The 27,098-nt window shown below is 41.6% G+C and overlaps 1 protein-coding gene across 3 annotated transcripts; it reads right to left on the bottom strand.

The window, feature by feature from the left end:
- Positions 1 to 21: 21 nt before the first annotated feature.
- hdhd2.L (haloacid dehalogenase like hydrolase domain containing 2 L homeolog) lies at positions 22 to 26,392 on the bottom strand. 3 transcript variants are annotated; one of them, XM_018267090.2, is made up of 7 exons: positions 26,369 to 26,392; positions 18,493 to 18,594; positions 16,950 to 17,158; positions 14,763 to 14,847; positions 5,745 to 5,961; positions 3,536 to 3,599; positions 22 to 437 (listed from the first exon to the last, which is right to left on the bottom strand). In XM_018267090.2, exons 2-7 carry the CDS (start codon positions 18,591 to 18,593, stop codon positions 334 to 336), a joined length of 780 nt encoding a protein of 259 aa, XP_018122579.1. In that variant the 5' UTR covers position 18,594; positions 26,369 to 26,392; the 3' UTR covers positions 22 to 333. The 3 variants fall into 3 exon arrangements, with proteins under 3 accessions (XP_018122579.1, XP_018122564.1, XP_018122571.1); XM_018267075.2 differs by lacking the exon at positions 26,369 to 26,392 and adding an exon at positions 24,501 to 24,704; XM_018267082.2 differs by lacking the exon at positions 26,369 to 26,392 and adding an exon at positions 24,455 to 24,494.
- Between the last annotated feature and the right edge of the window lie 706 nt (positions 26,393 to 27,098).

Raw genomic sequence — 27,098 nt, 5'->3', positions numbered from 1 at the left:
ACAAATGCCCATGGCAACCAATCAGTTTTTAGCTTATCTTTTATTGGATATTATAATCAGATATTCGCTTATCAATACTCTAATTCAACTGCACTTTAAGCAACAAACTGCTGATCAGTTGTCAAAGGCTTCTGGTCCAAGTCACATCTCTGTTATAGAGTAACCCTGTACATGAGTCCTATTTATATTCATGAGTCAGAACAGCGAGTCTTGCTGAATATGAACATTACACAAGAGAATTCACAGACAGCTTTATTCCTATCCCTGCTGTCAGTAACACAAATATATTATATATATATATATATCTCATCATACAGTTTATTGGGAGGCATCTCACAGCAAGTTCTTCAGTATATGATCCACTGCTTGTGGGAAAGAGTCACACACGACATATGGAGCTGGGTCTATTTTCCCTTCATCCCCTGCTCTATATTTTCCTGTTTGGAAACAAAGAAAAATCGAATTTATTAATGATATAATAATGCCCAGAGAAAGAGAGTGTTTGTAAGGAAGAAATTTCCTTTTACAGAGGCATCATGGGTAGTTGTAAACGTGAGTAACGGAGCAAATATACCGTATCCGTACACATTGGCTTCCGGCTATTGCAAAACTACAGTTCCCAGCATCCACTGCCATGAAAAATACCAGTCATGGGAAGCTTAACATTTGGCTTTAGCAAAACTGCAGGACAAACCCAAAATATTAAATGATGCAGACTTACTCAAAGTGCACCTCAGCATTTTTGGAATGTACATTTATTTTCTATTTTTTTTTCGAGATATGAGCAGTTTTAGACTAATGATAGCAGGCTTTCAGCTCAATAGCTCTCTTTAAAAGTCAGAGTGTTAACAACCCAAGGGTTAAATAAGGAGGCAGGCAGCACATTGTCAGTAAGAGTCTCTGACACTCTTTCCATGAGCTACTGAGCCAAAAGCCTAGTATTAGCAGTCTAAAACTGCCAATGTCTTGGAAAACACTACATTTACAAAGTGCTCAGATAGTTACATAGTTACATCGGGGTGAAAAAAGACAAAGTCTATCAAGTTCAAACCCTCCAAATGAAAACCCTCATCCATACTCACACCCCCTCCCTACTGTCACATAAATTCTATATACCCATACCTATACTAACTATAGATCTTAGTATCACAATAGCCTTTGATATTATGTCTGTCCAAGAAATCATCCAAGTCCCTCTTATAGTCATTAACTGAATCAGCATCACAACATCACCCGGCAGTGCATTCCACAACCTCACTGTCCTGACTGTGAAGAACCCTCTACGTTGCTTCAAATGAAAGTTCTTTTCTTCTAGTCTAAAGGGGAGGCCTCTGGTACGTGATTCACTTTATGGGTAAATAGGTCCCCTGCCATTTGTCTATAATGTCCTCTAATGTACTTGTAAAGTCTAATCATGTCCCCTCGCAAGCGCCTTTTTTCCAGAGAAAACAACCCCAACCTTGACAGTCTCCCCTCATAATTTAATAGGGATGCACCGAACCCACTTTTTTGGGTTCGGCCGAATCCGAACCCTAATTTGCATATGCAAATTGGGGGTGGGAAGGGGAAAACATTTTTTACTTGCTTGTTTTGTGACAAAAAGTTACACGCTTTCCCTCCGCCCCTAATTTGCATATGCAAATTAGGATTCGGTTCGGCCGGACAGAAGGATTCGGCCGAATCCTACTGAAAAAGGCCGAATCCCGAACCCAATCCTGGATTTGGTGCATCCCTATAATTTAAATCTTCCCTCCCTCTAACCAGTTTAGTTGCACTTAGTCTCTGCACTCTCTCCAGCTCATTTATATCCCTCTTAAGGACTGGAGTCCAAAACTGCCCCCATACTCCAGATGAGGCCTCACCAGGGACCTATAAAGAGGCAGAATTATGTTTTCATCCCTTGAGTTAATGCCCTTTTTTATACAAGACAGAACTTTATTTGCTTTAGTAGCCACAGAATGACACTGCCCAGAATTAGACAACTTGTTATCTACAAAAGCCCCAAGATCCTTCTCGTTTAAGGAAACTCCCAACACACTGCCATTTAGTGTATAACTTGCATTTATATTATTTTTGCCAAAGTGCATAACCTGCATTTATCAACATTGAACCTCATTTTCCAGTTTTCTGCCCAGTTTCCCAACTTAGACAAATCACTCTGCAAAGTGGCAGCATCCTGCATGGAACCTATAGTTCTGCACAATTTAGTATCATCTGCAAAAATAGAAACAGTACTTTCAATGGCCACCTCCAGGTCATTAATAAACAAGTTGAAAAGCAAGGGACCTAGTACAGAGCCCTGCGGTACTCAACTAACAACACTGGTCCAATTAGAAAATGTTCCATTTACCACCACTCTTTGTAGTCTATCTTTTAGCCAGTTCTCTATCCAGGTACAAATACTATGTTCCAGTCCAACATTCCTTAATTTAACCAGTAACCTTTTGTGGTATCAAATGCTTTAGCAAAGTCTAAGTAAATCACATCCACTGCCATCCCAGAATCAAGGTCTCTACTTACATTCTCATAAAAAGAAATTAAGTTAGTCTGGCAAGATCTATTACACATAAAACCATGCTGGCATACACTCATAGTATTATGATTTGCTATGAAGTCCAGTATCTTATCCTTTATTAACCCCTCGAAAAGCTTTCCTACCACTGACGTCAGACTAACTGGCCTATAGTTTTGAGGCTGAGAACGGGATCCCTTTTTGAATGGCGGCACCACATTAGCAATTCGCCAGTCTCTCGGCACTATGCCAGACCTCAATGAATCCTGAAAAATTAAGTAAAGAGGTTTGGCAATCACAGAGCTAAGCTCGCTAATTACCCTGGGATGAATACCATCTGGCCCCAGACCTTTGTTTATCTTAACATGTTCTGGTCTCTTTTGAATTTCCTCATGTGTGAACCATGCATCATTAGTTGTATTACTAGATGATACAATGATATGGTTTACATGAGGGAGAAATAGGAACAGGGAATAGTAAGTGCACCATGGATGAAATATAGAAAAACTTGTGATACATTCAGTTCGGAGGCCAGTCAAACCTGCCCGAATGCAATTTAATAATATGATGAAAAAAATAATTTTTTTTCCTATAAAACTAATGCATACCTACTTTTTCAGCAAAATAATTTCTTGTCCTCTCTAAAAAGGCAATCGGCCATATTGCTTTATTAAAAAACAATTTAGTGCACAGCCCTGCGTTTACCAGTAGGTGGAGCACCCAAACTACTGCAGTGTTCTCACTACTGGCTCCAGCTGAAGTACAACCTGAACTACAGATGTGCAGGGGGTAATAGACGTAATATCAGATAAACCAAATATCTGCATGGATGTTTAGCTGTTATAAAGGATGAAGGGAACTGTAGTAGGATGGAAATCTGATATATTACAGCACTGCTGTCTAGTGTGGTGAATGGAACCAGGAGAGTAGAATAAAGAGAATAGTTAGTGAACTCCAGGAGAAGCAGAGAAATATGAATGCCAGTTTTTGTATGACAGTTATATTATATTTTACAGAACCTACCAGTTTTCACAAGTATTCCAAGCATCCCTGTATTCTGTGCCCCACCAACGTCGTCCCTGCAATCCTGGCCAAAAGAAAGGAAGAAATTGATTAATTAATGACCTCCTGTAAGATGGTTTATCAATATGTTCCAGGGGTGTACAAATAATGAATAATGTTAGAAAGATGCCTTTGTCAGAAACAATGGAGCCTTTTGCAAGAGTGAAACTGCCAGTAAAGTTAGGATGTTGCTTCAGGTGCTGCTTTCTTTATACTTTTCCATGACTGTCCAATTTAATCTGACTATGTCCTACCGACCGCAGATCCCCTTTCATTTATCCCTGCTCCTTGCTGCTAAAATTATTAAAGGAGAAAGAAAGGTTAAAACTAATTAAGATTTATCAGAAAGGTCTATATAAATACATTAGTAATCCCTCAAAGTAATGCTGCTCTGAGTCCTCTGTCAAAAGAAACACCACATTTCTTTCTTTCTATTGTGTACTCATGGGCTTCTGTATCAGACTTCCTGTTTTCAGCTTAAACCTCCAGGGCTAGGGCTTGAGCATGCTCAGTTTGCTCCTCTCTCCCTCCCTCCTCCCCTCCCTGCTGTAATCTGAGCCCAGAGCTATGAGTGAGCAGGGAGAGACTCAGGCAGGAAGTGATGTCACACAAGCTAATATGGCAGCTGCTATCCTAGACAAACAGAGAGAACATCTAGAGCTGTTTACTCAGGTATGGTAAAGCATTCTGCAGAATAAATATAGTCTTATAGCTTGTACTATTTTGGCTAAACTCTTTAAAAATGCTGACACCTGGGGCCATTTGGAGTGCTTTGCTGCCAGCACAATTTCCAGGTCTAAGAGATTTCCACTCTAGCGAAGGGGCACTCTGAACCCCCCAGTAAAGCAAAGGCAAATAAAATGGCTGAGACAAGGTAGAATATCTTTACAAAAGCTGGGAAATCCATCCAATAGGAACATATATATATATATATATATATATATATATATATATATATATATATATATATATATATATATATATATATATATATAATACACAAAAGCCATGAATATCTTGTAAATGATATCCTTATAAACGGTGAGTTCTGATGTCATCAGTTATAAACGGTGAGTTCTGATGTCATTTCTGTCACATGACTCACTGAAACTTGTGTATTATAATAAATAAAGTACCCCCAGTTGTAAAATATGAGGATATTAGAAGTTACCTCGGAGTTCCATGACCTGTATAAAAACACTCGACCTTCGGCCTCGTGTTTTTATATGGTCATGAAACTCCTCGGTAACTTATAATATCCTTATATTTTACAAGAGGGGGTACTTTATTCACTATATATATATATACACTGTAGTGTTGAGCAGGTCGAGAAACCCTCAACCCTCAACCCGCACCCAACCCTGCCTTCCCCCTCCATTTATACACCTGTGCCGTTGATGATGTCACAAAAGGGGTGGGGCAGGTGCAAACCTATAAAACAGGAAGTCAGAAGCTGGCAGTTTAAAGGAGAATTCAACCCGTAGTTTAAAAAACCTCTCCCCCTACCCTGGGTAGACTCCCCACTTCCCCCCAGCCTACCTCCCCCCCCCCCCGGGCAAATGCCCCTCATTTTTTTACTCACCCCTCCATGCAGATTCTGGCCTCAGAGTTCACGGCAGCCATCTTCTTCTTCTCCGGTAATCTTTGTGTATTGACGCATTTTCGGCGCATGCGCAGTTGGAGTAAATCTCCGATCCCAAACAACTGCGCTTGTGCCGAAAATTGACAAAACATTTTTAGAAATTTTCATGACTTTCGGCGCATGCGCAGTGGTTCGGGATCAGAAATTTACTCCAACTGCAAATGTGCCGAAAAAGACAGAAGAAAGAAGATGGCTGCCGTGAACTCAGAGGCCAGAATCTGCATGGAGGGGCAAGTACCCAGGGTAGGGGGGAGGTTTTTTTTATCATTAATATACAGTATATATGACTGGCATGGGTGTGTATAAAGGGAGTTTTGCTGGATGTCTGAGCGCTTGGCTAGTTACTGTTGGCTCTCAGGCTGCACCACAGGAGGTCACTGTTGCATTATGTATCTATATGTGTATCTATATATAATACACAAAAGCCATGAATATCTTGTAAATGATATCCTTATATTTTACAAGAGGGGGTACTTTATTCACTATATATTGCCTGTGTTTTACTCCCCCCAACCCACAGTCACTTACATCCCCAATCATAACGGCCTCCTCGGGGCTGCACCCGGTGCTCCTCAGGGCCTCCAGGAAGAAGGTCTTCTCCGGCTTCCCCACCACCGTGGCTTGAGTGTCCGTGGCATATTCCAGGCCTGTAACAAATGGCCCGGGGCCCAGGGCTAATCCATCTTTCTTCTTATAGTATCTGGCCTTGTGAATGGCAATGATCGGGGCCCCGTCCAGCACCAACCTGCCCAGTGTAAGGAACATACAGACATTTTTGTGAATCCACACTTAGTTCAACAGGAGAAAGCACATTTATCAATGGTCAAATTTCAAATTCATGAGTTTTTTTTAAAAACCCCATAAACTCGAAAATTCAACCAATCGAAATTTCTTAATAAAATTTAATTTTCTCAGCTTGGACAAATTTGAAAAAACTCGAATCAAATTTAAAAAAAACACCTAGATTCGAGTTTCTTCTCTGAAAAAAACTCGAATGTCAGGAAGGCTGCAAACATCCCCAAATTGATCCCTGGACCTCCCCCATTCACTTATACTGCAAATCAGCAGGTTTAAAGGGGTGATTCACCTTTAAGGTAATTTTTATTATATTACAGAACAATTCGAAGCAACTTTTCAATTGGTTTTTATTATTAATTCTTACTGTTAACCTTTTAACCCCCAGAGTGGCAGGTATCTAAAGATTTCAAATAGGCTGTTTGTGGGGAGGATTTACATGTCCTTTAAATGAAGACCAAAGAACTCTGATAACCAGCAAGAACTACTAGGGATGCACCGAATCCACTATTTTGGATTCGGCCAAACCCGAGAATCCTTTGCGAAAGATTCGGCCAAATACCGAACAGAATCCGAATTTGCATATGCAAATTAGGGGTGGGAAGGGGAAAACATTTTTTACTTCATTGTTTTGTCAAAAAAAGGTAACGTGATTTCCCTTCCGGATCCTAATTTGCATATGCAAATTAGGATTAGGATTCAATTCTGCCTTATCTGAATCCTGCTGAAAAAGGCCGAATCCTGAACCGAATTCTGGATTCCTTGCATCCCTAAGAACTACCCAGCATTCCTGAAAAGTGCTACAGGGGCCCAAACATGGGTGGTCTGCCATAATCCAGGATGGAGACATCAGATCAGAAGGGGTCAGGGGGCAGTGGTAAAAATGCTAAAGTGTCCCAGAATATCAATGTCTACATCATAGAGTGTTGGCACCAAGCACTGGCACTAATGAAGATTATCTGTGGTTAGGCAATTCTGAGAATTGGCTCTTTAAAGGAACAGTTCAGGGTAAAAATAAAAACTGGGTAAATATATAGAGACTGTGCAAAATAAAAAATAGGGATGCAGCGAATCCGCTATTTTGGATTCAGCCAAACCCTCGAATCCTTTGCGAAAGATTCGGCCGAATACCAAACCAAATCCTAATTTGCATATGCAAATTAGGGGTGGCAAGGGGAATTATTTTTTACTTCCTTGTTTTGTGACAAAAAGTCACACGGTTTCCACCCGACCCTAATTTGCATATGCAAATTAGGATTTAGAATCGGTTCGGCCGGGCTGAAGGATTCGGCCGAATCTGAATTATGCTGAAAAAGCCAAATCCTGTATTCGGTGCATCCCTAATAAAAAATGTATCTAATATAGTCAGTTAGGCAAAAATGTAATGTATAAAGGCTGGAGTGAGTGGATGTGTAACATAATAGCCAGAACACTACTTCCTGCTTTTCAGCTCTCTAACTCTGAGTTAGTCAGTGACTATAAGGGGGGCCACATGGGACAAAACTGTTCAGTGAGTTTGTAATTGATCCTCAGCATTCAGTTCAGCAACAGATATGACCCATGTGCCCCCCCCCTCAAGTCTCTGATTGGTTAATGCCTGGTAACCAATCAGTGGAAAGCAAGAGAGCTGAAAAGCAGGAAGTAGTGTTCTGGCTATTATGTTACACATCTAGTCACTCCAGCCTTTATACATTACATTTTTGCCTAACTAACTATATTAGATACATTTTTTATTTAGCACAGACTATCTATTTACCCAGTTTTTATTTTTATACTGAACTGTTCCTTTAATGAAGGCTGCTCCCTATCTCATTGTGTCCTGATAAGCAGCGGGTACAATACAAAAACCCAGTGACCTGGCGATTGTCAGAAGGAAAGCAAAATCCCCACCAGAATCTGTTATAAATTTCCAGTGAATAAAGCCTGTTGGTACCAAGCTGTGATGCTGCCGTTGCTTTTACATGAAAACAAAACAAGTCTTTGTATTATATGTTGTGCATGAAAGAGAAGTGTTTATAATTTGTGAGTAATGTCCCTCCTGACTGGCACAGCAAACAGATCCCGGGCAGCCCAGGAGACCGGCACAGAGGGGCCCGAGTCCGACTCACAGGGAAACAGCAACTCGTTATGGTGCTTTTAACCCTTGGCTGCAGGAAGAAGGACTCACATTAAAGGAGAACTAAAGCGTAACTAAAGAAGTAGCTAGAAATGTTGTACATGATGTTTTGTGCTTCTGTACCAGCCCAAGGCAACCACAGCCCTTTAGCAGTAAAGATCTGTGTCTCCAAAGATGCCCCAGTAGCTCCCCATCTTCTTTTCTGCTGATTCACTGCACATGCTCTGTGCTGCTGTCACTTACTGAGCTTAGGGAGCCACTCACAATATACAGTACACATAGAATAGAAATGTCACAATATAAGGCTGATTAGTAATTAATACAGATAATTACTACATGGCAGCACAGAAACCAGTGCAATTAGCATCAGAATTGAATAATCAGCAAACCTGTAGCATCAGCTTATATTACAGCCAGGGAAGCTCATTTTCTGCTGGATAATTAGTGACGAGCCCTAAGCTTAGCTTCTCAACAGCCAATCAGAGCCCACTGAGCATGTGAGTGTCACAGACACTTTCCAAGATGGTGACCCCCTGTGACAAGTTTGAAGTCCTGGATCATTGCTGCTATTGACAAGCTCAAACTTTAGCCTCGTGCAATAAGTTCACTATATAAATATGCCATTTTTAGCCATATTTATTTTTAGGGTTTAGTTTTCCTTAAGGGCTCAAAATCTAGGTTAAAGGGGCAGTTCACCTTAAAATGAAAGTATATATAGTGTGATGTAGATACACTAAGACTATTTGCATGGACATCTGTTGCCTTTTTTTACCACTAGGGGATGCTCATGACACTTTAGTATCAATAGGTTTTCCAAGCCACACTCCTACAGCTGGGGGGCTACAATATTCTCCCACTAGTCCTCTTATCTAAGGCCACTAAACAACCGTAGAGGAAATCTCAACTCTTAGGTGCATATTTATCAAGGGTCGAATTTCGAAATTGAAAAAAACTTCGAAATTTGAATTTAACAGGCCAACTGAAATTAAGTCAAAGTTTTTTTTGGGTCAAATTGGTCCATTTTCCATATTCGGTCAAATTTGAATAGTTCGAATCGAATTAATGGCGCATTCGATCGATTTGGTTGATTTTTAAAAGTCCACCAATTAACTCCAAATGGATTCTAGGAGGTCCCCCATAGGCTAAAACAGCAATTCGGCAGGTTATAGATGATGAATGGGTGAAGTCGAATTTTTAAAGAGACAGTACATGATAAATTTCGATTTTCGAATTTTTTTTTTAATTCAAATCAAATTTGGACTATTCCCTAGTCAAAGTACACAAAAAAATAGCTCGAAATTCAAATTTTTTTCATTTGAAAATTCACCTCGACCTTTGATAAATCTGCCCCTTAATCCCTTACAGGAACCTTGCATATGAAAGCATTAACATGTCTAACATATTCCAGATAAGAGCTTAAATCCATCATTAATACTTGAGGGTGTGCCAATCCCCAAAATTTGATACCCTTTTACCCAAGGCCTTGTTCTCCAGTTGAGAAATTCAGTGAGTATTAGGCTAATGGCTTGTAGCCTAAGGTGTAAGAATGGCATTCACAATTCCTTTGTCCGTCTGGCACTGCTGATAATACTATTGAATGTAAGGCCCTTACTGGACAGCGTTGGACTGGGGGGCCCGGGGCCCACTGGGCTGCTGCCTCAGAGACCCCTGAGGTAGCAGGGTCCACCAGGCTTGACCCTTCTATTGGATATAGATGGAGCTACTGGTGGAACTTCACTAAAAAAAATAGGTCATGGTATGTCTCCTGGCAGGTAAGTATGAGTTGGCTGAGGAAGAGGCATGACTGCTACTTGGCCTCAAGCCTGGCAACATAAGGAGGCTTCTTGGTACTCTCCAATCACTGGACACAGATCCACCTCCAGGTCCCCTTCCTACAAGCCATTGACAATAAGCCGAGCACCAGTAACTGGTGAACTCGCTAATGTGGAACAGGCCAAACCTTGGCAGATGATAGAGGCATATAACCCTACCAGCCCAAAAGAACCTATTCATGTACAGGTGAGAAATAGCCATCTCCAAGATCACGGGGAGGTCCTGAGCTCTAACTGCAGGGGACCATATGTTACCTCAAGAAGTTGCTGGGCCTGAAATCTCTTTTGTTGATCTATGGAAATCAGGGGCAACAATAGCGGGTTAAGAATGAAAGGGAGCCTGCAGACTTCTATGCTAAGGTGTGGAACAGCACGTAAAGGAACAGAGGTGGGAGCGGCCATACAGCAGGCAGCTGGCTTATCAGACCTATTTGTTCTGAAGAGGACCATAAAATTCTAGCCTTTACCTGATAGGGTCAATCTAATCACTTACCCAGCCAGATAACAAGATCAATTTACTGCCCAGCTAACTGCAGTGGAGCACCAATAAAATTCACTCTTTATGTAATTTAAGTGATGAGGAAGAGACAAGGGCTGATTTACATAACACGAGGAACCAGGATGAACATTCTCATAAACGAGCTAGGTGCAACCTAACATCATAACCAGAGCTAGGTGCAACCTAACATCATAACCAGAGCTAGGTGCAACCTAACATCATAACCAGAGCTAGGTGCAACCTAACATCATAACCAGAGCTAGGTGCAACCTAACATCATAACCAGAGCTAGGAGCAACCTAACACAATAACCAGAGCTAGGTGCAACCAAACACAATAATCAGAGCTAGGTGCAACCCAACACAATAATCAGAGCTAGGTGCAACCCAACACAATAATCAGAGCTAGGTGCAACCTAACATCATAACCAAAACTAGGTGCAACCTATCATCATAACCAGAGCTAGGTGCAACCCAACACAATAATCAGAGCTGGGTGCAACCTAACATCAAAACCAGAACTAGGTGCAACCTAACATCATAACCACAGCTAGGTGCAACCTATCATCATAACCACAGCTAGGTGCAACCTATCATCATAACCAGAACTAAGTGCAACCTAACATCATAACCAGAACTAGGTGCAACCTATCATCATAACCAGAGCTACGTGCAACCTAACCTCATAACCAGAACTAGGTGCAACCTAACGTCATAACCAGAACTAGGTGCAACCTATCATCATAACCAGAGCTAGGTGCAACCTAACATCATAACCAGAACTAGGTGTAACCTAATATCATAACCACAACTAGATGCAACCTATCATCATAACCAGAGCTAGGTGCAACCTAAAACAATAACCAGAGCTAGGTGCAACCTATCATCATAACCAGAGCTGGGTGCAACCTAACATCAAAACCAGAACTAGGTGCAACCTAACATCATAACCACAGCTAGGTGCAACCTAACATCATAACCAGAGCTAGGTGCAACCTAAAACAATAACCAGAGCTAGGTGCAACCTAACACAATAACCAGAGCTAGGTGCAACCTATCATCATAACCAGAGCTAGGTGCAACCCAAAACAATAACCAGAGCTAGGTGCAACCTAACATCATAACCACAGCTAGGTGCAACCTAACTTATTAACCAGAACTAGGTGCAACCTATCATCATAACCAGAACTAGGTGCAACCTACCATCATAACCAGAGCTAGGTGCAACCCAAAACAATAACCAGAGCTAGGTGCAACCTTACATCATAACCACAGTTAGGTGCAACCTAACATCATAACCAGAACTAGGTGCAACTTAACATCATAACCAGAGCTAGGTGCAACTTAACATCATAACCAGAGCTAGGTGCAACCTAACACAATAACCAGAGCTAGGTGCAACCTAACATCATAACCAGAGCTCCAGACATACAAGCAAAATAACAACATCTTTATCTACTTTCATAAATTGCCTATGGTGCTCAGGCATGAAATAATGTTTCTGAAATGAAAGCTGCTACACATTTCAACAGAGGCTGACAACTTCTTTGACTACTTGGTGGTCAGACTGGTGGGAAACATGTATCCCTTAATATCTTGGAATAAAAACAAAATAAATAATGAATGTGCATTGCAAAAGGTCTTAGAATAGCACTCTCATCAATTTTACATTCACTTGGTTTAAAGGTTTACTTATCCTTTAAGAGACGCTACACAGTATGGTTGAAAAATTGACCTCAACCATCCATGGTGATCTTTCTACAAGTCTTTTATTGGGATCTTCATTCTCCATTTGGTACAGGCATTATACACGTATCTCCGCATGGTTGGATAATGCATAGATTTTGTATCCTTTAATGACACTCAGGTAACTAGATAGGGGCACTTGCGTTTTATTAAAACCATCAACATCTTTTCACTAGGGATGTATTGAATCCAGGCTTTGGTATTCAGTCAAGATTCGGCTTTTTTAGCAGGATTCGGCTGAATCATCATGCCTGGCCGAACCAAATCCAGATCCTTAAAATCACCTGACTTTTCATCACAAACCAAAAATATGAAATAATTTTCAGCGTGCACTGCACCCATGGTTCTCTTTTCCCCGCCTCTAATTTGCATATGTAAGTTTGGATTCAGTTCGGTATTCAGCCAATCTTTCATGAAGGATTCGGAGGTTCGGCTTAATCCCAAACAAGTGAATTTGGATTGGATATACATGTACAACACGTATAAAGATTTGCTGCCACAATATCGCTCTCTTGTCTCCATCTTGCTTCTATATAACCCCATTATCTCTGGTAGTTCTCTGGTCAATGACCCCAACTGCAAGTCCAAAAAGACAGCTCTGATCAAAGGAAACAGAACTGAGATACAAATGATGGTTTAAGACTCTAGTGATTCATGCGGTAAGCCTCGGTGTTAATTGATGTAGAATAAAAATATAACTTTATTTTTTAGTGTGTAAGTGTAATGGCAGTAAAACCATTGACCTGCACCAACCCAGAGGTTGAATAGAACTGCAGAAAGAGAAAGGCAATTAGGAGTAAAATGGGAACACTGTGCACATGGATGAACAGCAACGGCACTGACAAAATGAATTTATTTCACCTGAAGATGCTGGGCCGATAAGATAAGAGCTGCAGAAAGATTAGATAAAATGGTGGGAGGTGTCCGACTCCACATAAGAGGCCATGTGCTTCTTCTCTTCCCTATAAACAGTTCATGTCTGAAAAGCTTGGGTGGCAGATAGGGAAGCTGGTTTGGGGAAATGCAATAACTTTTTCTAAAATACACAGGCTCCTGGTCACGTGACCAGAATCCAACCTAAGTAAAACAGCCTGTAGAAATTCCAAAAATGGAACAGCCACAAGTGAAGTGAGGGGGTGTAGCTAGGCAGCAGGCCCGGACTGGCAATCTGTGGGTTCTGGCAAATGCCAGAGGGGCTGCTGTATGGTTCCATAGAAAGTTACCATATAGTGGGCTGGAAGGGGGCTGTTTGGGCCTCTGTGGACTTGTAATGGCAGGGCCTATTTTGACTCCCAGTCCAGGCCTGCTAGGCAGTTCTGGGTTGGAAGATTTCAACACAAGGGCAAGGATGCAAATGTGAGGCAAGATAATGACAGCAGAGAAAGATGTAAACAGCAGAGACAGTTGGAGACAAAGGGGAAAAGAAACATGATGACAGTAGATGATGACAAAGAGAGATGGCTACAGCAGGGCAAGATGGAGATAGTAGGATAATAGGGGGACAGTAGGACAAATGGGAGACAGTAGGATAAGAGGGAGACTGCAAAATAATACAGAGACAGTAGGGCAAGGTGGACAAAGTAGGATAAGATGGAGGCAGTAGGGCAAGATGGAGACAAAAGGCAAATATGGAGAAATGAAGAGAAAGATGAGGACAGCAGAGAAAGTTGGAGGCAAAGGGAAAGAAAACCATAATGACAGTAGAGGATGGCAAAGAAAAAATGTCTAAAGCAAGGCAAGATGGAGACAGTAGGATAAGATGGAGACAGTAGGGCAAGATAGAGACAGTAGAACAAGATGGAGCCAATAGGATAAGATGGAGACAGTAGGATAAGATGGAGACAGTAGGATAAGATGCAGACAGTAGGGCAAGATGGAGACAGTAGGATAAGATGGAGACAGTAGGATAAGATGGAGACAGTAGGATAAGATGAAGACAGTAGGGCAAGATGGAGAAGTAGGATAAGACGAAGACAGTAGGGCAAGGTGGAGACAGTAGGATAAGATGAAGACAGTAAGGTAAAATGAAGACAGTAAGATAAAATGAAGACAGTAGGACAAGATGGAGACAGTAGGGCAAGGTGGAGACATAAGGACAAGATGGAGACAGTAGGATAAGATGAAGACAGTAACATAAGATGAAGACAGTAGGACAAGATGGAGCCAGTAGGATAAGATGGAGACAGTAGGATAAGATGAAGACAGTAGGGCAAGATGGAGACAGTAGGGCAAGATGGAGACAGTAGGGCATGATGGAGACAGTAGGGTAAGATGAAGACAGTAGGAAAAGAAAACAGGCAAATATGGAGACAGAAGAGAAAGATTATGACAGCGGGATATTATCTCAGCTGGTTGGACATACCATAGCCTATATCCATTAACCTAAAACTAACCCTAATCACATGATACGTTTCAGGACATTCTGTCAGTAAATGAGCTTTTCATGTTTCACACAACACAGCAGTTAACGTGTCCCATGGGGGCAGAAAAGGAAACACAATTGTTAAAAAGGAACCAGTCTATTATACAAATCATCAAATGGAATGAGCACGGACTCACCTGAAGGCCTTGTTCATGGTTTCATAGTTGAAGTGTTCGGGAGCTAATCCTATCAGCACCGCATTGGGACTGTGTGTGGCTATACCTGCCAGCGGAGATACAAATAGAGGTCACCAGGAGAAGGTGCCGCCATAATTGGATTGCACATTCGTTCTGTCGATTAGTCACGCTTGGCTACAAAGCCCAAGGTGGAAATTCTCATCAAGGTAAAAAACCTTCTGGAGCTCCGTTCTGCATTAAAAGAGCGGCTGTAATTTTCATTCAGAACTGTCCTGTGTTAAATGATATTCATGTAGCGCTGACTTCACTTTTCATATCTATAATTATTATTTGATGCTTATTTGAGTTCTAGTCCATTGGCCTTGTGCAACGGACGTCTTGTGCTCACTCTACACCAGAAATCCCCAACCTTTTTAACTCGAGGGCCACACTCAGGTGTAAAAAGTGTATGGGGAACCACCAAGCATGATAAAAGATCCGTGAGGAAGCCAAATAAGGGCTGCGATTGGCTATTTGGTAGCACCATGTGGATTGCTGGTCTACAGAAGACTCTGCATGGAGTAAAACTGTCTTTATTCCAAGCCAGAAATGTTAAAGGAGAACTAAAGCTTAATGAAAGTAGGCTAGAAATGTTGTACATTATGTTTTGGGCTTCTGTACCAGCCCAAGGCAACCACAGCCCTTTAGCAGTAAAGATCTGTGTCTCCAAAGATGCCCCAGTAGCTCCCCATCTTCTTTTCTGCTGATTCACTGCACTATATAAAATATGTCATTTTTAGCCACATTTATTTTTAGGGTTTCGTTTTCCTTTAACATGGATTCTTACTTTGAAGCAACAGGTTACACTCAAGTCACTGGTTGTCGATCAATGATCTATAACATATGGAGGCCGCTAACACATGGAGAGATGACCACAACTGGAGAGTCCATAACATACCACTCTGCAAACCACTTTGCAGTTTGGCAAAAATAATATAAATGCAAGTTATACACTAAATGGCAGTGTGTTGGGAGTTTCCTTAAATGAGAAGCATCTTGGGGTCTTTGTAGATAACAAGTTGTCTAATTCTGGGCAGTGTCATTCTGTGGCTACTAAAGCAAATAAAGTTCTGTCTTGTATAAAAAAAGGGCATTAACTCAAGGGATGAAACATAATTCTGTCTCTTTATAGGTCCCTGGTGAGGCCTCATCTGGAGTATGGGGGCAGTTTTGGACTCCAGTCCTTAAAGGGATACTGTAATGGGAAAAAACATTTTTTTCAAAATGAATCAGTTAATAGTGCTGCTCCAGCAGAATTCTGCACTGAAATCCATTTCTCAAAAGAGCAAACAGATTTTTTTATATTCAATTTTGAAATCTGACATGGGGCTAGACATTTTGTCAATTTTCCAGCTGCCCCTGGTCATGTGACTTGTGCCTGCACTTTAGGAGAGAAATGCTTTCTGGCAGGCTGCTGTTTTTCCTTCTCAATGTAACTGAATGTGTCTCAGTGGGACATGGGTTTTTACTATTGAGTGCTGGTCTTAGATCTACCAGGCAGCTTTTATCTTGTGTTAGGGAGCTGCTATCTGGTTACCTTCCCATTGTTCTTTTGTTTGGCTGCTGGGGGGGGGCGGGAGGGGGTGATATCACTCCAACTTGCAGTACAGCAGTAAAGAGTGATTGAAGTTTATCAGAGCACAAGTCACACTTGACAAAAAGCCTAGCTCGAAACATGTTGTGTCGAATAAAGCACTGATTTTGCAGCAACCCACTGCGTTGGACTGAAATTCATCACTTTCTTGTTCTATTTGATATTGGCTTCATTGGACGGAGGCTTAGTGATTGAACAGTCTGGTCGAATCCACTCTATTCTGTCTTATAAGGGATAATGTACCCCTTACTGTAAATGATAAGGATATTAGAAGTCACTGAGGGGTTGTTCTGTGACCATATAAAGGCACAAGGCTGCAGGCTGAGTTATACAGGGAACTCTGAGTATCACTCATGTATTATAAGGGATAATGTACCCCCTACTGTAAATGATAAGGATATTAGAAGTCACTGAGGGGTTGTTCTGAGACCATATAAAGACACAAGGCTGCAGGCTGAGTTATACAGGGAACTAAACAGCAACTAGCCCTACACAAAATTACAAACCAAATCTATATTCTACCCCATGACGGCTTGCTAAACTCAATCTCATACCTTCAAAGTCATGCAGAGCGCTATCATCCACCAGGAGCATGGGGCGCACATTCTTCTGCTCCAGAAGGTTCCGTGCGGCAGTCAGTGATGTGAAGATCTCATCTTCTTGGATATCAAAGTTCAGTTTCCGGAGACGCTCCAGGAGGGTTTTCTTGCACTCTTTGGTTGTGTTGGTGACAAAGCGCAATGTCACTGGCGCCTCTCTCAGTCTGCAGCAGGAAAGGAAACTGTTCAATTGGTCTTCATTTTTTAGAGTTTTTGAATTATTTGTCTTTTATTTAGCCTCTGTGTTACCATTACTTTTTATTGATTGGCTTTAAGGGGGGGGGGCACATGAGACATAACTATTCAGTGAGTTTACAACTGATCCTCAGCATTCAGCTCAGATTCAAAAGCAACAGATATGACCCATCTGCCCCCCCTCAAGTCTCTGATTGGTTACTGCCTGGTAACCAATCAGTGGAAACCAAGAGAGCTGAAAAGCAGGAAGTAGTGTTCTGGCTATTATGTTACACATCCAGTCACTCCAGCCTTTATACATCACATTTTTGCCTAACTAACTATATTAAAATAATTTTTCATTTTGTACAACCTATTTATTTACCCAGTTTTTATTTTTATACTGAACAATTCCTTCAAAGATGAACCACCTCTTTAAAGGAGAGGGGAAGCTACTGAAGAAGTTTATTGCCAACAGATTAGCCACAATAGTGCAAGCTAGAACACTATATTTATTCTGCAGAATGCTTTATCATACCTGAGTAAACAGCTCTAGAAGTTCTCTGTTTGTTTACGATAGCAGCTGCCATATTGGCTTGCTGTGACATCACTTCCTGCCGGAGTCTCTCCCGGCTCATGCATAGCACTGGGCTCAGATTACAGCAGGGAGGGAGAGAGGAACAAACTGAGCATGCTCAAGCCCTAGCCCTGGAGGTTTATGCTTAAAACAGGAAGTCTGATACAGAAGCCCATGAGTACACAATAGAAGGAAAGAAATGTGGTGTTTCTTTTGACAGAGGACTCAGAGCAGCATTACTTTGAGGGTTTATTGGTGTATTTATATAGACCTTAATTACTTAATTTTAGCCTTTCCTTCTCCTTTAACAGCAGTAATGGGCCAAACTCTTCAGTCAGCTGATGTTTTAGTCATCTCTGATTGGTCCCCACCTGCCTCTCTCTGTATATTTACAGTATATTTATATATAATATGCAGCACAATAGCTGTGTATTCTTTGTGCCCTGATCCTTCCTTTTCCTCCCCCCCCCCGCACCAGAGGGGGTCAGTGGTGGTCCACGTCACTAGTGAAGAGATTGCAATTGAGCTCTCTGCACTAGAAGAGCTGAATTTCCGGGTTGAAAAACGGAAATTCAGCTCTTAGTTATCAGGAATGCCGCCCCTGGCAACCAGGGGGGTGATGCCGCCTGAGGCGTGTTTCTCAACTCGCCTCATTGGTGGAGAGCCCCTGTTGGTACGTAGCAGTAATTCAATTTGGGCATAGCACCTCCCTGACCTGTTGACTGTGTAAGGACCTTTCTCACCCACCTTTTCAGAGCCTCCTGTGCCCCGGGTATAGCGGTGTCCTCTACATGGAGGGTGCCACTAAGATCCACCAGCACAGCCTTGAGAATGCGCCGAGCAGCCATGCTGGAAGACAATAAAAAAATTTCAAAGTAGAGAATTAGATTTCATAAATTCCACTTTCTTCTGCAAGGTCCACTCCTGAAAAGGTGGAAGGGATTCGAGCCACCCCCATTGGCTGCAGACCTTGCCCCTCTTGATCATGTCAGCTATGGGACAATCTGATCTCCATTACTGATATCTAATTGGGACGATGTCACTTATATTGATCAGGAGCCATGGCTGGGGAGCGGGTCTTCTTCTTGGTCTTCAAAGGCCTCCCCATGGGCTCATATCATTGCTCTGGGCAGTAAAAAAAAAAATCACATTAGCCTTATCTGGCGGTCCACTTGAGTAGCTAAAACCCCAAAATGATTTATGTATTTAGCTAAGAATTGTGCCTGGGTTAAATACCTCACATAAATCTCTAAAGGGATAGGTTTTCACCAGGCTCTTAAAGGGATACTGTCATGGGAAAAAACATTTTTTTTAAGCACATCAGTTAATAGTGCTGCTCCAGCAGAATTCTGCACTGAAATTCGTTTCTCAATTTTAATTTTGAAATCTAACAAGGGGCTAGACATATTACCAGTTTCCCAGCTCCCCCCAGTCATGTAACTTTTGCTCGGATAAACTTCAGTCACTCTTTACTGCTGTACTGCAAGTTGGAGTAATATCACACCCCCCCAGCAGCCTAACAACAGAACAATGGGAAGGTAACCAGATAACAGCTCCCTAACAGAAGATAACAGCTGCCTGGTAGATCTAAGAACAACACTCAATAGTAAAAACCCATGTCCCACTGATACACATTCAGTTACATTGAGTAGGAGAAACAACAGCCTGCCAGAAAGCAGTTCCATCCTAAAGTGCTGGCTCTTTCTGAAAGCACATGACCAGGCAAAATGACCTGCGATGCACCTACACACCAATATTACAACTAAATACACTTGCTGGTTCAGGAATGAAATTTTATAATGTAGCGTGAAGTAAAGGAACAATTCAGTGTAAAAATAAAACCTGAATGAATAGATAGTCTATCCAAAATAAAAAAAAAATTTGAATATAGTTAGTTAGGCAAAAATGAAATGTATAAAGGCTGCTTCCTGCTTTTCAGCTCTCTAACTCTGAGTTAGTCAGTGACTATAAGGGGGGGCCACATGGGACATAACTGTTAATTGAGTTTGCAATTGATCCTCCGCATTCAGCTCAGTTTCAAAAGCAAAAGATATGACCCGCGTGGCCCCCCCTCAAGTCTCTGATTGGTTACTGCCTGGTAACCAATCAGTGGAAAGCAAGAGAGCTGAAAAGCAGGAAGTAGTGTTCTGGCTATTCTGTTACACATCCAGTCACTCCAGCCTTTATACATCACATTTCTGGCTAACTAACTATATTAGATACATTTTTTATTTTGCACATACTATCTATTTTACCCAGTTTTTATTTTTATACTGAACAATTCCTTTAATGTCAACCAATTTATAAGCAGGGTGGCAGTCAACTTGCATCATTCTGTTAGACATTAAGCTCTGCCCTCTTCAGAAGTGCTGGTAGAACATACAAACGCCTGAGGATACAAAAACACCCCAGAAGTTTAAACAGGGACCCATGACGGCTAGAGAGAATCCCATTAAAGGAGAACTAAAACTCAACAAAGAAATAATAATAATTATGAATAATAGCGCTGCAAAATATGCTGGCGCTATATAAATAAATGCTAATAATAATAATGCAGACATGTTACAAGCTCAGAGCCATTCCAGGCCTTCATCAGGGAAGATCTGAGCCTGAAATTATGCCCCAGCATCTTCCAATCTTCTTTTCTGCAGATCAGCAATTCCTTTAGGTCCCAATGAAATTCGTACCTTTACTCACATCCGTGCATAATGCAAATTCCATCGCTACCCAAATAAATTCCTGCCCGGCCGTGCTCCTCTACTGCATTCGTACTGCTGTTTTGCAATCAGCTCGGTTTATCAGTACAGATTAGAGAGGCCTGTTATCAGCGCCTGCCATCTCATAATGAACTCCAACGGCCTTGGACATCTCATTTCTCATATGGGTGCTGCATCTAGCCTGGGGCTGTCACTGCACTGTGTCACACAAGGTGTTAAACAGCAATAAGACAATACAATGTGGAAATTTCAAGGTTTTGGCTGGTTCCTCCCTTGGTTGGGAGTACAAGGCAATAGTATGTGATCCTCTGTCTATTAAACTTCCCTGTAATCTCTGCTTGCTGGGATGTGTATAGGAGCTGTCTCTTGGAGACTGGCCTGAGCCCTGTAGAGCAACAGTTTTAGGTAGGAAGAGTGCGGATAGCAGATATGGTAGGGTAAGATGGCAACACTAAGCCCTATATGTAAAAAAAGCACTTAGTTTGCCCAGGGTTACTGCTCTTGGGCAAACAATGTCTTTCATTACATAGCTCCATAACACTTTACAGCAGTGCTGCCCAAACTGAAGCCTTTCTGCTGACACTTAAATATGGCTTCCTGGTGTTGGACATGTGAAATCTCAAGAGGTCTCAGCAACATTTCACTTCATCACCATGTTTGACTCTATGCCCCCCATCCCAGGTCCAACACCATAAAACCAAATATGCAACGAGACTGCACCATTACACCGGGACAGTGACTCTATGACATAAGCAGTGACATCACACAGGCATATATATTTCAATTCTCTTTTCAGTAAATATATCAAATATGTATAAATGCCAGAGGTGATTGTTGGCAGGTATGCAAAATTACACTGAATAATCCAGTAGCTCATGTGACCCAGGCCTATGTCACCCAGTAACATCCTTGTGATCACTGTGTCGCCCAGTAACACCCTGTGTCGCCCAGTAACATCCTTGTGATCCCTGTGTCGCCCAGTAACACCCTGTGTCGCCCAGTAACATCCTTGTGATCCCTGTGTCGCCCGTGTCACCCAGTAACATCCTTGTGATCCCTGTGTCGTCCAGTAACACCCGTGTCGCCCAGTAACATCCTTGTGATCCATGTCGCCCAGTAACACCCCTGTGTCGCCCAGTAACATCCGTGTCCCCCAGTAAAAACCCTGTGTCGCCCAGTAACATCCGTGTCCCCCAGTAACACCCCTGTCGCCCAGTAACATCCTTGTGACCCCTGTGTCACTCAGTAACACCCGTGTCCCCCTGTAACACCCAATGTCGCCCAGTAACATCCCTGTGTCCCCCAGTAAAACCCCTGTGTCGCCCAGTAACATCCGTGTCCCCCAGTAAAACCCGTGTCGCCCAGTAACATCCGTGTCCCCCAGTAACACCCGTGTCGCCTAGTAACATCCTTGTGACCCCTGTGTCCCCCTGTAACACCCAATGTCGCCCAGTAACATCCCTGTGTCCCCCAGTAACACCCCTGTGTTGCCCAGTAACATCCTTGTAATCCCTGTCGCCCAGTAACTCCCCTTTGTCGCCCAGTAACACCCGTGTCGCCCAGTAACATCTGTGATCCGTGTCGCCCATTAACATCCTTGTGTCGCCCAGTAACACCCCTGTGTTGCCCAGTAACACCCCTATGTCGCCCAGTAACATCCCTATGTCGCCCAGTAACATCCCTATGTCTATGGTATCTGGAATCTTGTTACCCAGAAAGCTCTGAAGTATAGCAATGCCATTTCCAATAGAGTCCAGTTAAAGCAAGCGATTCTTCCTTCTGGGCTGATTTGCTTTTTCTCTGCAATAAGTCAATACACTTTGTAGTGCAAGCAACAGGGTGTTTTATAAAATGTTTCTAGCAGCCTCAAGGCATGGAGCTCCAAAATAACAGAAAGACCCCTTATGTGGAAATCACAGGTCCCAAGTATTTCAGGTGTTAGATCCTGCAGCTGTAATTTTACATTCTCTGAATTCACACCAGAGGGAGCTGCGGCTCAACTCAATTCTCCTCTCACCTACATGGTTTCTGCCACGCCATTGTTTTATTTTTATTCTTTATTTATATGCACCAACATTTGCTACAGCACAAGGTTAAGTCAGTTGTTGTTTAGCGCTGCCTCGTAACATCCCTGGAGTTTTAAGTAAGATGCAGACAAGTGATATCCTGAGACAATTTGCAATTGGTCTTTACTCCGTACATATTATGAATGATGTAGCTTTTAGTTCAGAAGCTCTCCGGTTTGGAATTTCAGTACCTATTTAGTTGCTACAGTCCAATTTACCCTAGCAACCAGGCATTGGTTTGTATGAGAGACTGGAGGAAATATACTGAATAGAAAGAAAAGTATAAAAAGTAACATAAAAGGGGTGGTTCACCTTCAAGTTAACTTTTAGTAAATTATAGAATGACCAATTCTAAGCAACAGTATTTATTTATTTATAGTTTTAGAATAATTTGCCTTTTTTCTTCTGACTCTTTCCAGAATTCAAATGGGGGTCACTGACCCCATCCAAAAAACAAATGGTCTGTAAGGCTACAAATGTATTGTCATTGTTACTTTTTATTCCTCATCTTTCTATTCATGCCTCTCCTATTCATATTCCTGTCTCTTATTCAAATCAATGCACGGTTGCTAGGGGAATTTGAACCTTAGCAACCAGATGGCTGAAATTGCAAACCGGAGAGCTGCTGAATAAAAAGTTAAATAACTCAAAAACCACAAATATCAAAAAATGAAAACCAATTGCAAATTGTCTCAGAATATCCCTCTCTACATCATACTAACAGTTAATTTAAAGGTGAACAACCCCTTTAAAACTAGGATCTTACAGAGAAATAATTATTGGTTGCTGTGGTCAGTGACCCCCCCAACTACCGGATAAGCAAAATAAGAAAAACGATGAAGACCAACTGAAAGGTTGCGAAGAATTGTGCATTCTTCACCAACTAAAAGTTAAAGGGGTTGCTCACCTTTGAGTTAACGTTTAGTATGATGTAGAGAGGGATATTCTGAGACAATTTGTAATTGGTTTTCATTTTTTATTATTTGTGGTTTTATACTTATTTAGCTTTTTATTCAGCAGCTCTCCAGTTTGTAATTTCAGCAAGCTGGTTGCTAGGGTCAAAATTAACCCGGCAACCATGATTTGATTTGAATAAGAGACTGGAATATGAATAGGAGAGGCCTGAATAGAAAGATGAGTAATAAAAAGTAGCAATAACAATAAATTTGAAGCCTTACAGAGCATTTGTTTTTAGATGGGGTCAGTGACCCCTATTTGAAAGCAGGAAAGAGTCAGAAGAAGGAAAATAATTCAAAAACTATACAAAATAAATAATGATGACCAATTGAACAATTGCTTAGAATGGTGCATTCTATAACATACTTAAACTTAACTTAAAGGAGAACCACCTCTTTAAAGATAAACTCTACTTTCTCCAGACTGTATAAACAATGGGTACATTCTACTCTAAGATCACATCACCACTTAAGGTGGCCATACACGGGCCGATAAAAGCTGCCGACAGGCCGTGTTGGCAGCTTATTGGCCCGTGTATGGGGCCCCCCGACGGGCTTCACCGATCGAGATCTGGCCGAAAGCCGGCCAGATCTCGATCGGATGGGACGAAAAATCCCGTCGGAGTTTACACGTGGGGGGAGGGACTATGTCGGGTAGGGGTTTTTATGAATTAAGGGTTTGGTTCTCCTTTAAGAGAGAGCTGCTGAATAAAAAGATAAATAACTCAAAAACCACAAATAATAAAAAATGAAAACCGATTACAAATTGTCTCAGAATATCCCTCCCTACATCATACTGACAGTTCATTTAAAGGTGAACTACCCCTTTAAAATCGAAAATGTTTACATCCCTAGTGTATCTGAGTATTGATTAAAGGCATTACAAGAAGAGCATTCATACTACAGCATAAACCTTGCAGCAATAATAATACTACTAATAATAATGACCATGTGCAACAACATAAACCACCTGCTCACACCCTCCAGCTCCCACTCGCCTTCTGTACGTGCCTTACCTGCACACTCCAACAACACAGGACTCGGGCAACGAGGAGGATGTCTATGCTATGCCGGTATAATAATCAGAAGTTTTACATGCCTCATAACTGGTTTGCTTACTTTTAAAAAGTATCTTCGAAACCCAAAAATGATAAAGCTAAAATGTGGACCCTCAATTTTTATTCCTCTTGAACGCACTTTAGCGTGTATGATCCGACAGGCATGCTCAGAACAGCTAAACAATGCTTCACGTAGAATAAGGACCCTTAAATCGGCTGTCAAACGGAAACGAGTCGTGGAACGCATGGGAGGATATTCCAGTGTGTTACTTCTCCGGGGTACAGACACTAAAATAGGGATTACAAAACAAGCTCCCTGAGTTACCAGCAGCACAATGAAATCTATAGCTGTAGTTCTTCAGTTACCTTTCCCTGCAACAATCTCTCAGAAACAGCCGCGTACAAAGGGGGAGACAATACAGCTTTGAGTCTTTACATTTGCACTAAACAAATGTTAAATATTGGGAAGTTAATTAGCGTCACATATTCCTTCATTAAAGGGAAAGTTCACCTCAATGTTAACATTTAGTGTTTTATAGAATGAACTATTCCTAGCAACTTTTAAATTGGTCTTCATTATCTATTTTCTTGATTTTTTAGTTGCGGCATTCGTCGCTTTTTCCTGCCTTCAAACTTAAAGGGATACTGTCGTGGGAAAACATGTTTTTTTTTTCCCAAAATGAATCAGTTAATAGTGCTGCTCCAGCAGAATTCTGCACTGAAATCCAATTTTTAAAAGAGCAAACAGATTTTTTTATATTCAATTTTGAAATCTGACATGGGGCTAGACATATTGTCAATTTCCCAGCTGCCCCCAGTCATGTGACTTGTGCTCTGATAAACTTCAATCACTCTTTACTGCTGTACTGCAAGTTGGAGTGATATCACCCCCTCCCTTTTTCCCGCCAGCAGCCAAACAAAAGAACAATGGGAAGGTAACCAGATAACAGCTCCCTAACACAAGATAACAGCTGCCTGGTAGATCTAAGAACAACACTCAATAGTAAAATCCTGGTCCCACTGAGACTGATTCAGTTACATTAAGTAGGAGAAATAACAGCCTGCCAGAAAGTAGTTCCCTCCTAAAATGCAGGCACAAGTTACATGACTGGTGCAGCTCGGAAACTGACAATATGTCTAGCCCCATGTCAGAATTGCAAAATTGAATATAAAAAAATCTGTTTGCTCTTTTGAGAAATGGATTTCAGTGCAGAATTCTGCTGGAGCAGCACTATTAACTGATGTGTTTTGAAAAAAAACTAAATTTCCCATGACAGTATCCCTTTAAGATACATTTGTAACAGTTTTGTCCCTTGGGAGAAGTTAGACTCACAGCTTCAAGGGCAATTCACCTTCATTAGTAAAACTGTAATAAAACATAAAAACGACAGAAATTTGTTCAAGCTAGAGATGCACCCTGCCTTCAAACTGACCCCATCTAAAATGCTCTGTAAGGCTACAAATGTATTGTTACTGCTACTTTTTATTACTCATCTTTCTATTCAGGCCTCTCCTATTCATATCACAGTCTCGTAAGGCGTGGTTACTAGGGTAATTAGGACCCTAGCAACCAGATGCCTGAAATTGCAAACGGAAGAGCTGCTGAATAAAGAGCTAAATAACTCAAAAACCACAAAATGAAAACCAATTGCAAATTGTCTCCGAATATCCCTCTCTAAATCATCATAAAATTTAAAAGTAAACAACCCCTTTAAGCAACAAAAAATTTCGCTGCGCATCAAAAACATTTTGACGCCCATAGACTTTAATGGCCGTCTGAGACATTTCGCCGGCGACACATTTTTGGAGAAACGGATCAAACTCACCCATCCCTACTCACTAGAAGAATCCCAGGTCAGTACTGTTTTCTGCTGATAGGAGCACCAGCCCTGGGTGTCAGGTAAGTAAATACAATCACTTGGGGTGCATAACTTTTGGCACCCCTAATATGCCATATGTTCTCCTATAAGATTTGTGTCTCAGTGTGGTCACCCAGCCAGGACGTATTTAACCCTGAATTTGTAATTGATCTCACCTCCCTGCACATTAAAGCCATCACCCCCACTGATCTGCCCAGACCATCCAGGAATTCTGCAGATATTCTGGGCATATTGTATTTACAGTTCAATAGGCTTCAGTACAAGTGTCCAAAAAATATATAGGGGTATTGACTGAACTAAGTATAGTATGACGATTCAGTTGGTCAGTTTGTTTTGAATTTGGAAGGCTAATTGGCATCTAATGAAATTGAACCTAGGAAGCGTGATTTGATTATAAGCTCCACTCGGGCAGGAACTGAACGATGAAAAGCAGGTGTAAGTCTATGGTAAATAACAGGAAGAAAAATATATAGAAAATGATTTCATTGTAGTGGGAAACTGGATGAGACGTCCTTCTTATGTTATAGCTTGAACCACGTTACTCACTGCAGATGCTGCTTTTGTGAATCAGCAACAACCCAACCATTCTGTGGCTGCGGTTTCATCCACCTTATACTCAAAGTGCACCTGCAAGTTAATGAGGACCAGGACCAATGTATTTTATATTAAGAAGTAA

The sequence above is a fragment of the Xenopus laevis genome, chromosome 1L, assembly GCF_017654675.1.
Source record: "Xenopus laevis strain J_2021 chromosome 1L, Xenopus_laevis_v10.1, whole genome shotgun sequence".
In the NCBI taxonomy this organism is placed as follows: domain Eukaryota; kingdom Metazoa; phylum Chordata; class Amphibia; order Anura; family Pipidae; genus Xenopus; species Xenopus laevis.
This window is presented reverse-complemented; position numbering and strand designations above follow the sequence as displayed.

Excerpts from the sequence above, each read along its gene's own strand:
- hdhd2.L (XM_018267090.2), bottom strand. The coding sequence starts at position 18,593 with ATGGCTGCTCGGCGCATTCTCAAGGCTGTGCTGGTGGATCTTAGTGGC. Across the intron at positions 17,159-18,492 it reads GCACAGGAGGCTCTGAAAAG|ACTGAGAGAGGCGCCAGTGA; the intron begins GTGGGTGAGAAA and ends TTCCTGCTGCAG. Across the intron at positions 14,848-16,949 it reads CGCTCTGCATGACTTTGAAG|GTATAGCCACACACAGTCCC; the intron begins GTATGAGATTGA and ends CTCCGCTGGCAG.